This window comes from Octodon degus, unplaced genomic scaffold (assembly GCF_000260255.1).
Source record: "Octodon degus isolate 3935 unplaced genomic scaffold, OctDeg1.0 scaffold00057, whole genome shotgun sequence".
Classification (NCBI taxonomy): Eukaryota; Metazoa; Chordata; class Mammalia; order Rodentia; family Octodontidae; genus Octodon; species Octodon degus.
This window is the reverse complement of record NW_004524633.1, coordinates 1,219,783-1,233,318: the sequence shown is the minus strand read 5'-3', so window position 1 is coordinate 1,233,318 and position 13,536 is coordinate 1,219,783. Positions and strand designations below refer to the sequence as shown.

At 46.4% G+C, this 13,536-nt stretch overlaps 1 protein-coding gene across 3 annotated transcripts in view; it reads right to left on the bottom strand.

Moving 5' to 3' along the window:
- The window catches only part of Nfia (nuclear factor I A), a 319,159-nt gene extending 305,629 nt beyond the window's left edge, over nt 1-13,530 (bottom strand). For all 3 annotated transcript variants that reach the window (XM_004633954.2, XM_004633955.2, XM_023718269.1), the window contains exons 1-2: nt 13,415-13,530; nt 8,750-9,281 (exon numbers count right to left, since the gene is read on the bottom strand). In XM_004633954.2, coding sequence (XP_004634011.1) covers nt 8,750-9,281; nt 13,415-13,441 — 559 coding nt within the window. In that variant the 5' untranslated portion in view covers nt 13,442-13,530. The remainder of the gene's footprint in view (nt 1-8,749; nt 9,282-13,414) is intronic.
- Nucleotides 13,531-13,536: the final 6 nt, after the last annotated feature.

Sequence of the window (13,536 nt, the reverse complement as noted above, 5' to 3'; positions counted from 1 at the left end):
TATTCTGAGCCCAACTAGATAGTAAGTTTTGTTATTCTTTATCCCCACTACATTTTACTGCAACTCTAAAATGTATTTCATAAGTTTATAAAAATCAGATTTTTGTCTTATCTGTAAACTAAAAAAATAATAAAAGTTCACTTAAATCTTTTTTCTTTCAAAACTATGGAAATGGTTGATTGAACATGGGGAGGGAAGACACTCCCAAAAGTACATTTTTTAAAAAGGGATCCTGAATAAAACTCCTTGTCACATATTAAGAGGCCACACAGTAAAAATGCTGCAGTGGCTATCTGTCCCCAACAGGAACATACAACAATAGTCATGCTGTTGAGCAGCATGGCTACAAAGACTTCATTCTCGAAGTTACTTGAAACTACACTCCAAAAGAGGAACCGCTCCCATGGAAAAGAAAGGCACGAGGCCACAGAGTGGATCCGGGAAGAATCTCGGGACTCAGTGGCTCCCTATGCCAGGCACCACTGTCAAAGCCACGTCCTCCCCCAAAACGCAGCGTTTCCCACACCAAGCAAGGTCTCACCAAAATCCTCACGTGGGACCTGGGTCTCGTCTTCCGCGCTTGCAGCCCTCCAGCTTTAACGTCTGCCGCTTCAGTGCTGGAGGTGATTCTCGCCGGCACAGGTTCCAGCCAGCGGCACCATTCGTGTGCACTACCGCTCGGCATGCAGTCAGAAGCAAAGCTCCCTGAGGCGCCTCCCGGCCAAGGCGCTGCTCTCCTGGATCCACAGGCTGAGGGGCAGTGAGGCTCGACCTCAGGTGAGGGAGGGCGCTGAGAACAGCCCATCTGGAGCAGTCCTCGGTGTCCTCTCGCAAGAGCCCCAACTGCCCAGGCCACCTGTGACCCACCTCTGTAGGCAACATGTCCCAAGGGTTGATGAGAGGTTGTCAACCTGAGGACCTGCCATATCTGTTCTCTTCGAGGGTGACAGAATATCCAAAAGCGACCGTGAGGGGACCCTATATGCAAGATAGTCATTTTATGTTGGAGTTTAAGATTGAGTAACTTATCCCTCTAGGAGGAAAATACAGAGAATTGTAAACGATCCCGAGAGGAAAGGGAAAGTCTAGCATGCACGGCAACGCAGAGACGGTGTCAAGTTTCTGATATTAAGCAACATGCTCCTGAGTTTGAAGTAAAATGAACGTTGATATGTTACACGCCATAATTCCTATCACCCATTGGCAAACACCTCTCCTCCCAAAAAGTCCCCACTCGGTTAAGCTACGTGACTCTCACAGATCCCTTCTCCAACAGCGTGAACGCAACACGCCACCCAATTGTGGGCTGGCAAAATTACAAAAGGAAACAAAATCACCCAAACCATGGCAACCAGGACAACAGCCTGACAATGGCAGATGCTACCTAGCCAGTCACACACATATCTTTAAATAATGTTCATTTTTCAAATGTTTTAATTTCACTTCACTTCTTGTAGCCCATACAGCATTTCAAAATTAGCTGTTTAATACTTTAAAAGAACATTTATACCCAGAAACTGCATCTGAAAAATCAGTGTCTGGGCCACCACCGGCACAAGCCAGAGACAAAAAGAGGCTCTGTGGGGAGCGGAGGTGCAGACCCGCGTGTCCCACCCTGATCTTAGTTTCCAGTCTCATGGTGCTCGTTCCCAAGCTCCTGTGTTCTCGTTCCAGCGTAACTGACCCCCACGGCTGAATGGTAGTCACCAGTGTCTCTCAAAAGGAAAGCCCGTCTGTCTTGTTCACTACGAGTGCGCAGCATGAAAAAATACCTTAGGAAAAAGTCATATGGACCACAAATTAATGAGAGCATAACAGCATTCCTTTTTTTTCTATTTACACTCAGAAAATTTACATTGTGTGAGGCTACTAGGTTTTGCATTAAAGTCATTAATCTCATCTATGTTTCAAAAAGTGAAAATAAGACATGGGCATTTAAGGGAATTAAGATAGAACTTGTCACTGTAATTTTTTCCTATTTAATAGTTTAAATTAGTTTAAAATTAGCAAAGCTCCATTCTTTGCTTAGCATGTTTCTTTCTTTTTTTCATATTGCTATAATCAAAGATTTTTTTTCACACAAATCCATAATCAAATAATTTTTTCAGATAAAAATAACTTTAAATTTTTAAAACCTAGTCATTAAAGGAAGCTTAAATATATTTCTTGTGCATATAAAATATGTACAAAAATCTGCATAGTAAAATATTGCATGCACTTTGGAGGTTTTTAAAAAAAAGTTTGCTTTAATAGTCAATGGCTTTCAAAGCACCTAGAATTCATTAATTTAACTTTATTTCTCCAGAGGCGGGGCCTTAAGCCTTGGCCATAATGCTTCTATTCACTGACTTCTGCAGCCTTAAACAAGAAAGAACAAGTCATCCCAGAGTTTGGAGCCAACCCCAGGACCACTTCTCTCCGAGCTGACATGGTGTGACCTGGCTCTGGGGGTGGACAGGGGAAGGCCTGGACTCTGCAGTGAGCGGCCTCAGGAGAAAGGCTGGGCCTGACTCAGTTTCCCGAGGATCCCACATAGTGGGCTCCAGCACTGGGCTGACGTCCAGCTCTGCTCCTGCAGCTCTGCTCCTGCAGGCCGTGAAGAAAAGCGCAGCCAGCACAGCCCACGCGCCTGCCCTCCTTGCCACCCCTCCACTCTCAGCCTATCTTGGTCCAGCAGCACAAGAAAGCTACGAAGGGAAATAAATTTCAAGTTCTCAGGCAGAGCATATCAAAACCTTTCCACTCCAGTCTCCAGCTAATCCGATCGTTCTCCCATCTCTGAGTTACCAGTGCACGGCATTCTAAGGAACACCAAGATAACACAAATGAACTTCTTTCTCTCAACTTTGTCTTCTTTAGGTGTTCTGCAAAGAGAACAGCAAGGAAGTTCTCTTCTATAACGGACGCAACTTCTCCTTTGTTGGGCTTATCATTCCCTGCCTCAAACCATGATTATTTAACTAGAACATTAATGGGAAGACTAATTCCATTAGATAAAAATATTTTAAACTGTCGAGTTACCATAACAAAATATGAATAACTGTCTTCTAATATTTTGGGGGGAACCTAACAAAAAAACCATCATTTCTATCTAAACAGTAGCTAGCAAATCTCAAGTTCAGAGACACCAAAGTTTGGGTAAAAAATGTGTACCTCAGACTGGGTACGGTGGTCGCACCTGTAATCCCAGCTGTTGGGAGGCTGCAAACAGGAGGATCGTACGAGTCCAATCTGTGTAGTGAGACTCTGTACTATATACGCTTAAAGAAATGTGTATCTCAGAGTCACGTTGGTGGGAGTGGGCCTAAAAGCTGGCTACAGTTAAGAGCTGCCTCCTGCAGAGCAAAGTGTAAATCCTGGCCCCCAAACCAAGCTTCTAACCCGGACTCCTCCTAAACGCTAAAGAGAATTCTGCACAATTTTTCTTTCTAAAAATTCTAATATAAATCTGCCAACCCCTAATAGTATTTTAATCTGAAACACGTGGTGGGAAGAGTGACCACAGAATTCTCCACCTGGTAGCTCGCGCCCCAAGTCGCTGTCCAGTCGCTGCTTGACCGAGCACCGGAGTGGAGCCGCCTCGCCCTCCTCCTCCTCCTCCCGCTCCTCCTCCTCCTCCCGCTCCTCCTCGCTCCCGTGCGGTCTGCGGGCGCAACCCAGACACGCAGCTAGCAGCACTGCGCGGGGAGCTGGGGCTGCAAAGGGAAGGGCCGGCGCTGAGCACACTGCTGAGCTCAGTTCTGTGTCCTGCTTTCTTCTTCTGGTCTAATCCTCAGAATTGTTTGCAATAATCTATACTGACATTGGTGAGCAATTAGCACCGCGGCTGCCTCTGTGCGGGGATAAGAGCCGGCGGCCGGCCCGCCCTCCGGGGGCAGCGAGGCCCTGCCCAGGCGGGCGGGGAGACGCTCGGTCCTACTGTGTACAGCACTGACCACAACAAAGCCCGTGGTTTCTCCCACACTGGCCTTAAATGGGTTTAAATTAATGCTATTCATCCCAGGGTGGAAAGGAGACCAGGCCGGAGGGCTGGGGAGCCCGCTGCTCCCGCTCCGCCCCTCAGCTCCCTGCACGGCCTGCCGCCCACCCAGGTGCGGGCTGGCTGTCCCTGTCCTGACGGGGGACTGCGCCCACCCGCAGGCTGAGCCAGACACGGTCCCCGGGGTGACCGCCTCATTCACCTCGAGCTTGTTGGCTGCTAGTGCTATTTTTGAAGAGTTAAAAGACAAATAAAAATTTCTTAAAAACCGTGTATGTGGCACAAAATATAGCCTGAGCCTTGAGATGAGACTTGGAGTTTGAGACAGAAGGACACTTCCTGTCTTACTCAACTCTTAACGTCACCGTATGGTCGCCTTACCCCTCTTTCTCCAAACGCACCTTGCCACAGCCAGCGATACAAACCAACTAGCTGACTTTCTGCCTGGGAGCTTGTTAAGACACTGAAAAATTTTAATCCGACAATGCATCGTCCTAGACTTGCACATGTAAACACACACACACACACACACACACACACACACACTAACAGAACACACTGGTGTTTTATCCTTCTAATTTTTTAAAGTTTTTATTAGTCCATGTCTGTAACACACATGTAGGTTTCCTGTGTGGAGCTGGCACATGCATACAATGCATCTTATTTTTAGATAGGCAATGTTCTTCTATACTAATACAAAGCTTACCTAAAAAGGCATTACAATTAAACATAAAATTATAAACCCTGACAATGTAACAGATTCCTGTTTAAAAATATTGTAATGACTTTTCTATCTGCACTAACCTTATCCAAAGCAAGTCTCCCCAGTGCCCAGGCAGCACTCTGGGTGCAGCCCGGGCATGCATGCGCACGCGCAGACACTCCTCACTTACACCTGCTCTGACGCAGTAGGAAGTGGGCTCTCGATCTGCCAACACGACCATCTGGCGATCTGCACATCGTGCTTTCTCTGTCACTGTATAAAGGAATGGGAAGCACGAAGCCAAAATAAAACCACGCCTCACCTCCACGGGAGCGCCTCTCTCGGTTGGAATAATATGTGGCGTATCAGAGCAAAAGTAGCAGCGATCTCACTAATTTAAAATGAGCTTTCCTGGTGGCATAGCTACGTGAACAATGTGGCATAGTAACATGGCAATCGGTCAGATTGCCACCCAGGTACTGAGTGTCTGAGAAACTGCAACAGCCTTTTCCAGGAGCGACGGGCCCTCTGGTGCTCCTGGGCCGCGCAAACCCCAGCAGGAGTGAAGCAATCAGTAATCCCTGCAATCAGTAATCCCTGCGTTACAAGGCCAGTGTGCTGGGGCTCCCCGCCCCCCCTTAGAACAGGCAGTCTTCCTGCCATGAGGGCAGTGATTCACTACCCTGACTAAGCAAGGGTTGCAGTAGTTACTTGCTAAATTCTGGTCACGGATCAGGCTTTCCAAGTGAATTTTAAGATGGCTACAAATACCCCCAATCTTAGGAGATTCCACGCCTCCCAAAACTGAAGATATTCATTGCGATTTAGCATTTGGGCCCAAGGCCACTTGAAAATTAACACAGGCTTTGGGTGCATTACGTGTAATTCCAGTTGTTTAATTTTAGTTTTTAAATGTTGCCACATAGCTGCCTCAGGGCTTGCCACCCCACAGGTAGTCACTACCCAATATAAATAGTGACAACATCATTCTGTGACATCAATACAGCAATCTAGCTCCATCCAAGATGCAAGCCCTTAAAAGTGATAGTTCTTACAAACTCAACAACCAGACTGTGAATCCTTCTAGAAAGTGCTTACATTACTGGGAGTCATACAGAAGCAGTTTCAAAACAGAAAAAACGCTCCAGAAAGTTCTCGGTTGAGTGACTACTAATGAACAAAGGTTAACTTTATCTAAAAGGTCAAATGCCTGGTGGCTAAGGTTATGACCTTAACAACTTAAATTGTGACCTTGCCACGTGCCAGGCATATCGTAGGTTCTGATACAGATCATCCACTAAAGGCTGGCTATAAATTAGCTTTACTGTTCCATGCCCACAAAGAAGACCGTGTGCCGCACACCACCACATCTCATCATCGTATTATACGTGGGAAGGACAACACAAAGACAGACCAGCGGAGGGGCACAGGACCGTTTTTTTCTTTTAAACTTGTAACAAGTTGAAATGCTTAGGCTCAAGGGATTCCTCCCATTTCACCACACTTGCTCCTGCCCATCAGGCACAAAATTCACATAATTCTAATACCAATGGATTTGAGGGGAAAAGTTGGAATGTAGTTTATTATCATATGTTTGCCTTTCAATAAGCCTTAGAATAATTCTCCTCTGCTTGTAACAAGATGACTTATTTTACATCTGCTCCTCTCAGTGTTCAAGAAGGTTGTAACTTCCTACCCAAGAAAACCTAAATACATGATGCCGTAATGATTATGCACATGCTCAGAAAAGGCCAGATCTCTGTGGCCATGGGGGGGATGCAGAAAGAAAACTATATCTATAAAAGAAAGATAAAACTTAGCCATAGGTGAGGAGGCCTCAGTGCTTTTGGCATGCACCTTGAAACACGTCTCAGAGGCTCTGTCTCCTGCCAATACTGGCGAGTTATCAAAACTTTTAAGGAGGTAAAAACATAGTTTAGTGTTTACAAATCTTCAGCATTATAACGGACGCCTGTCAACTCAGTTGTATGTATGCTGACCTATTTATATTGGCAGCTTCCCTTCCACAAATCACAGCTCTCTAAATCTCCTAAGTCAAAACCGAAATACTTCAGACAAAAGGCCCTTGCAACGCTTTGCAACCCTGCCGCGGCGCATGCAGACAAGCTGCCAGGCCCACGGCTCTGTGCAGACCAAGGCGGGACCCCTGTCTGGTTCCCTCTCCTGCCACATCGGGAAAACCACGTCAAAGGCAGCTGATCCATGCTGCTGTCAATAAATCCTCTTTCCTTGGCAATAAGGATGCCGACACCACCCCTTCGGGTGTCACAACAACCCGCAACTGTTAGCTCAAGGGCTCGGAGCAACAGCACAGTAAAAAGCCAGCCATGAGGAGCCACAACACCTGCACAGGGACAGCTAGAGAGGGGGCATTTCCTTCCACTGAGGGAAGCGTTCTCGTCCAAACATGATGGGCCCTGCTCCTGCCGACAGAAGCAACGTAGGCCCGCTGTCTGCGAGCTGTCTTGTAAGGTTACATGCACGCAGCCTGCGTCACCTGTTGGTAAACTCGAGTTTTAGCTTGGCCATTTAGCGCACTTGTGGTAACTTATAAGTAATTTTTCTAAATATTCAAGAGATAAACACAAGATTTGAAAAAGAGACCCTGAAAGTCCTTGTGACACCAGTACTTTTTCTGCACCCTGATGCACTGAGAAAAGCAGATAAATTAAAACATTAAATTGTTGTCATAGATAAAACAAATGAATGGTGTGCTAACAGTGGGTTATAGAAGGGCTGCTTGCTCCCGTTTTGAGATATTTTTCAAGGTGCTGCTTTTTATTTTTGCTACTCAGAACTGGGCTAAAGCAACAGGCACTTATAATTAAGTATACATGTTCAAAAACCCAAATATTTGAAACGCTTACAGAGCACATCTTCTAAAATACTCATCTATCCCCTGCCAACGGAATGCAAATGACGATGTGACGTGCTTGCAAAGTTAATTTTTCCAGTTTCTTAAGTAAGGACAGATGGCTAACAAAGCTCACTTTCTAAATCATATACTGAAAAAATAATAGAAAATACAGCTGACATCTTTAAAAAATAGCTAACAGTTTTAAAGTTTAAAACATTTTTGCAAAACAGTGCAGTGTAAGCTTTACAGGTGGTATCTATTCTCTCCTCAGTGAAAAAAAGAAAACATACCCCAAAATGACCTGCTAAAGGCTGCTACAGCTACTTTCTTCCATCTGGCTCAAGTGACCGCCATGAGCACAATCTAGCAGGACCCAAGTATATGTATAAAAGTCAACAAGCTACACAAGACTTGAGTCTTCGCGTAACACAATGAGCCTTTTGTCTACAGCAGGACAAAAGGAACGAAGTAAAATGCATTATTCTGCCCAGGTCTCAACAGCATTGTCCCGAATGCCGAAACACGCACAGGGAAAACATGCTCTAGAAACAATAATTAATTTTATTTTTAAAAAAATCAAAGCAGCTCACTGCATCAGTTACCAATAGCGATTTCTCAGCATGCTGGTGCACTATCAGGCCAGGTTTTTTTTTTCCTCTTTTCCCTCCTTTGACGATTTCAAAGAGTTTAGTTTTTAGTTCTGTCTTCTTAACTGTTTGAGACGATGCTAAGAATTCCTAAATACAAAGTTACTAATCTTGTGGATTAGTGTGATTGTCTTCCCTTCAGAAATGATCAGCAATTGAATAGTAATCTTACTCCAACTTCTTAACCGGCAGGATATTCACAAGGCCTAGGTAGGTTAAAAGCACTCCCAAGAGAAACTCAACTAGAAAGGCTGCCTCACTACCAGACTACAGGCTCTTTCACTAGACTGATGGTCAGTTCAATACTCTTTGTGACATGGGTTTCATCGAGGTTGTTTACAACGCCTCGCTGTCTAACCACCTGCCCTTGGACAGCTCCACTTACCAGGGGCCTGAGCCTGCGAGAAGCCGTGGCTCTGGGTTTCCACCTAGGCCCGGCCTGTCTCTGAAGCCACATGGCTGTCGAGACTCAGCCTGCACCTCACTCAAGAATGTGCAGCACTCCAAGCGGAAGGAACTCCGGCCACCGCCACTGCACTTACCTGCCGCGTGTACGAAGTAGGCCAGGTACAGGTCCAGCTCCTTGACGGACACCCCTATATGGTGGGGCTGCACGCAGAGCCCCGGGTTTGAGCACTGTGGGGACTTCACGAGGCGCTCACCATCAGTACTTTCCAGCGGGATGCCCTTAAACAAGATGACCATCACCAGGTCCAGCCTCCAGACCTTGTCGGCCTGGCGCAGGCAGTCGATCCTCCGCATCTTGCCCTTCTGGTCTGGGTTGGAAAGCACGCAGCACGGGGGCTTCTTCCCCGTGACCGTGAGCACGAAATCCTCCCGGTACTCGGGCCGGATGTCCTTGCGCAGCTTGGCCAGCAGCCGCGACGCCCACTTCTGCTTGACCTCTGGCTTCTCGCTCAGCAGCTCGTCCTTCACGGCCCTCTCCTCCTCCTTGGACATGCGCTTCTCGTGCTTTTTGAAGTACTTTCGCTTCCGGGCCTGCAGGTTGAACCACGTATAGGCGAAGGCGCGCACGTGGGGCAGAAGTGCTTCGATGAAAGGGTGGAACTCATCCTGCAGACAGGGAGGACAGCAGAGCCGTGAGGAGGGGCGCAGGAGGCCCTGGCGAGTCCCCAGCCACCCAGCATTCCCCGGTCACACATGACACCCCGCAGGGGAGTGAGAGCCAGGCGACACACACATCAGCATCGCTTCTCACCGTCTGGAAGACAGCAACTGCCAAAATCCAAGAATGTTCGATTGATAAGTTTGCCAAAGCCCCCCACTTGGCCTGGTCTCCCCGACAACGAGTGAAGCTGATCTAGATGTTTCTTCTGCCAGCCCAGCCCTGCCCTCGGTCCCACTCCCGACCTCGGCATTTGCACCCAGCTGGGCCAGGCCGCCAGGCTGGCACACGCAGGCGCCAAGACAGCAGCCGATGTTTAGGAAGGCCTGGAAGCAGAAACGGCCGGCCATCAAGGCACTCAGGGCTTCCCCCTGAAAATATCACTGGGACCTGGGATGTGTTTCTTCCTCACTCTGCCACACCTTGTTTCTTCCTTTAAACATTGTATTTGCACGGAATCTGTTATTGGCCAAAGAGTTAAAACATTTTGGCAGATCCTTATACAAATGAAAGGAAGAATTTTATACTCATTAGATAAAAATGAAGAATCTATGTCCGGAACACAATCTTTCACACTATGGGACTGAGATAAAAAGGAAAACAAGGCAAAGCAAAGGGCACACGCAGACAGCGTCACAGTGACGACAGTGCCGCGCTGACTGCACCGCGCTTGGCGGCTGGTGCGCTGAGACGCCTCAGTGCTGACCACCCCTAAAAAGGGGCAGTCTAAGTTGTAGAAATATATCTCAGCTTTTTCTCATAAGAAAACAGACAGACTGGCCGTTTGATGTGAGTCCCCAGTAAGCCCTCACAGATAATTTGGAAATAACATTGAAATTAAAGTTTTTCTTCCTGTTTTACCCAAATTATTTGATTCTCTTGTTGACATTTGGTTAGAACATGTAAAAATAAAAAAATTACACAGAAAACTCCATCAGGCCTCCAGAGCACGTCTAACTTTTGATTAACTCACCCACAGTAATCTTACATAACTTCTTTCTGCCACATAACTCCCTCTTCAAAGATAAATTATTTACCTTCAAATAAGTAGAACAAGAAAATCAAAGAGCTATTTGATGGCTTTCTAAAAAAGAGTACATAGGACAAATACAAAATGCTGTTTTCTTCAAGATAATACTAAATACATACTTTTTAGGTATATGTATGTGTCAGAAATAGTACCATTACATTAAATATTAAATTGCTTAAATTCAACTGTAAACTTAGAAAGTAAAATTGGTAAAATATTTTAATAGTCAAGTCTGTTAAAATGTTACAAATTATAATCAATCATCTAAGCACCACACAGAACCTTTTAAATTGTATATTGATATCACATATAATAAATCACTGCAATAATTGACACTTAGTTTTTTTCCTCTCTGTACCAATTCTTGGGTCTATGTTTGAAGTTTAGCTTTGAAAATGCTCCTTTTTCAATAAAAGAACCCGTAAGAGAAATAGCCAGCTCTCCCAGCAAGCATTCTTCAAGTGGAGGAAGAAAAGAGAAAGCACCACAAGAATCACATTCCTCTTTACTACAAGCCATTAGCATTTTTAATTTTTTCTGATGTTTCAGAATCTTTCTTATTCCCATATTTGCAAAGAAAGAACTGAGGGACAAGCCACAGTTGATGTGCTGAGCGGCATGCCAAGCCACAAAACACGTATCACTAAATTCTGAGCTCATCTTTAAGATGCGAAATACCTAAGTCTTAAGTTTGAGACGGTGCTCACACAGACGCCTTCACATGCACACTGGACGCGAGGGGGACCCACGCTCCGTGGCATTCTGCAAAGAACTCCTGGAACCCCCAACTCCACAGAGTAACCAGCAAGGGGAGACCTCGCTTCACAGCCTCTGTGCCTTTTCACAATGTCAACAGCAGCGTGGCTCCAACTTGTCCACATCTATGCTAAAACACTACCTTATTTAAGAGCATTATTAATAATAACCATTTTAGGTAAACATCACAATGCGGCACTTTCCACGTCCAAAGGTACCCTCAAAACGCTTCTCTAGGAGCTGGGACCATTCACCGGAGTTCTGAAACATGTATTTACCTGCCGACCAAAGTCCCATGTCTCCCATCATGAAAATCTGTAAATGAGGTCAACTATGTCAGCCAGCCATTAAGAATAACCTAAGCCCCCCACTTGGCATCAAAAGTGTTTGTAACATATCATTCCCCAAAGACTTCTAGAGTGTGCCAACAGAAGTACACAGTATTTTGGAAAACTTTACTCAAATGCACAATCTCAGCACTAATTTTTTTTTAAATATATTTTTCTCAACTCATGATGAGAAATACTCCACAACAGCGATGTGAGGATATCATTAGGTTGTAGGAAATGTCCAGGGACAGCATAAGTGATGGGAGGGTATTATGTCCTTATAAATCATGCTGTTGAACAAACCACCATCAGCTACGTAGCATTTCACAATACTCAGAAAACACAAAGAATATATTACACGGCAAGAACGATACAGGTCACCAATAAAAATAAACCCCAAAACCTGTTCCAAAGTGGCTATTACTTTGAATCAGAACATTTTAAATGTTGATCTGTTTGAAAGAAAGCCAAGTTTACCAGCCGCGGAATAGTGGTATTTCTAGACTCTACTTTTTTTTTTTAAGGTTCACCTATAAATTTCTGCTGGGTTATCGTTGTACAACCAGGTACATGGTTTAGTTATGATCTACACCTTCTGGGTTAAAGTAAACTGTCTGTATTTTCCTGGTAAAGTTTTTAAAAATTACATACAAGTATCTGAATCTATTCTTTCATGTCAAGCACTTCTATCACTGTGCTTGCTAGTCTTTTTTTAGACGAACAATAATCAAAGTTTTTCTTTCTAAAATCTGGCTTTAAAGTGTTACAAATACTCCAGAAAATTAAGGTAATTTATAAATCAATTTCTAAATGAACCCCCTTTAAAATAAGATTTCTTGAACATTTTTTTACTACAAACTGTTAAACCAAATATAAACGTTCCAAGGCCTAGTGAATGCACATGCATCGCTACCAAATATGTAGGAGTTTAAAAAAAAAAAATCTTTGTTAGCATGCTAGTAGCTGCAGAAACAGGAGGAGCCAGCCCTATAGCCCCTGTGCTGGGCCTGCAGAGTGCAGGTACCCTCCGTGTGCAGGCCCCCGAAAGCCAGCTTATCCCCTTGGCCCCTCCAAGGGACACGGGAGCATCTGCCGGCCAGCTCCCTGTCGCAGCACGCTGCTATTATCTACAAGTTCTGCGTGTTGCAAAGTTTAGCCAGCGACAACTTCAGCCTGCGAATCTCAGCGTTCTCACTGCAGTCTTTTAATTCATTCAAATGATCCTAACACTTTGCATCTTATCCATATGCAATTGTGAACCTCGCCAGAAGTGGTTGGAAAAGTTTCATTTCATACTTCCAGAAGTTCCTAAAATAGGAACTTTGCAAGTTTGTTAGGGAAGGGGGGGAACTTTTACAATAACTAAAAACAACTGCTTTCCATTATTAATGCTAGGCCTAAATCCCAAACAGACCATTTCGACATAAAAGATCCATTTAGGAGTCCTCCGAGATCGGATCGCCGGTGCTGCTGCAGTTCGGGATTGCAAAGAGCAGGGTGTCAGAGGGGAAAGGAGTCCGCGATCCCGAGCCGAGAGCAGCCGCCGCTTGCCAGCCTGCCCGGTCCCGGGGTAAACCGTTATTTCACGCCCAGGCAGCGGGTCTGGGCAGCGGTGAGCCGCCTCGCGTGGAGCCCACAACTTCGCGTGGCGACTCGCAGTCGGTCAGGGCGCGGGGTACAAAGCGGGGTGCGGGCTGCACTTTCTCTTCCCAAGGACTCAGCACATCGGGCAGAGGAAATAAATAATGCACGCGGCGGCGGGGACCAGATTTGGGGTTGGCGTGGCCTGCGCCCGCGGCCGGGCGGCCGTCCCGCGTGGATCCCACGCCGCCTCCCGCGCTGCGGGCCGCGTCTCCTGCAGGCCGCGCGGGACCGATCCACGGCGCGGCGCGGGGCCCGCGGCCGGGGAAGTTGCACGGGGGCACCGCCAGCCTCGCGTGGACGCCGCACCCCGCGCCCCGCTTACCTGCGTGAGGCAGAGCGGCGAGTACATCCTGCGGCCGCGGAGAGGGAGCCGAGCGGCGCTCACATGCCGCCGCCGCCGCCGCCTTCGCCGCCGCGAACTTTCCCCACCGGCGCCGCCCGCCC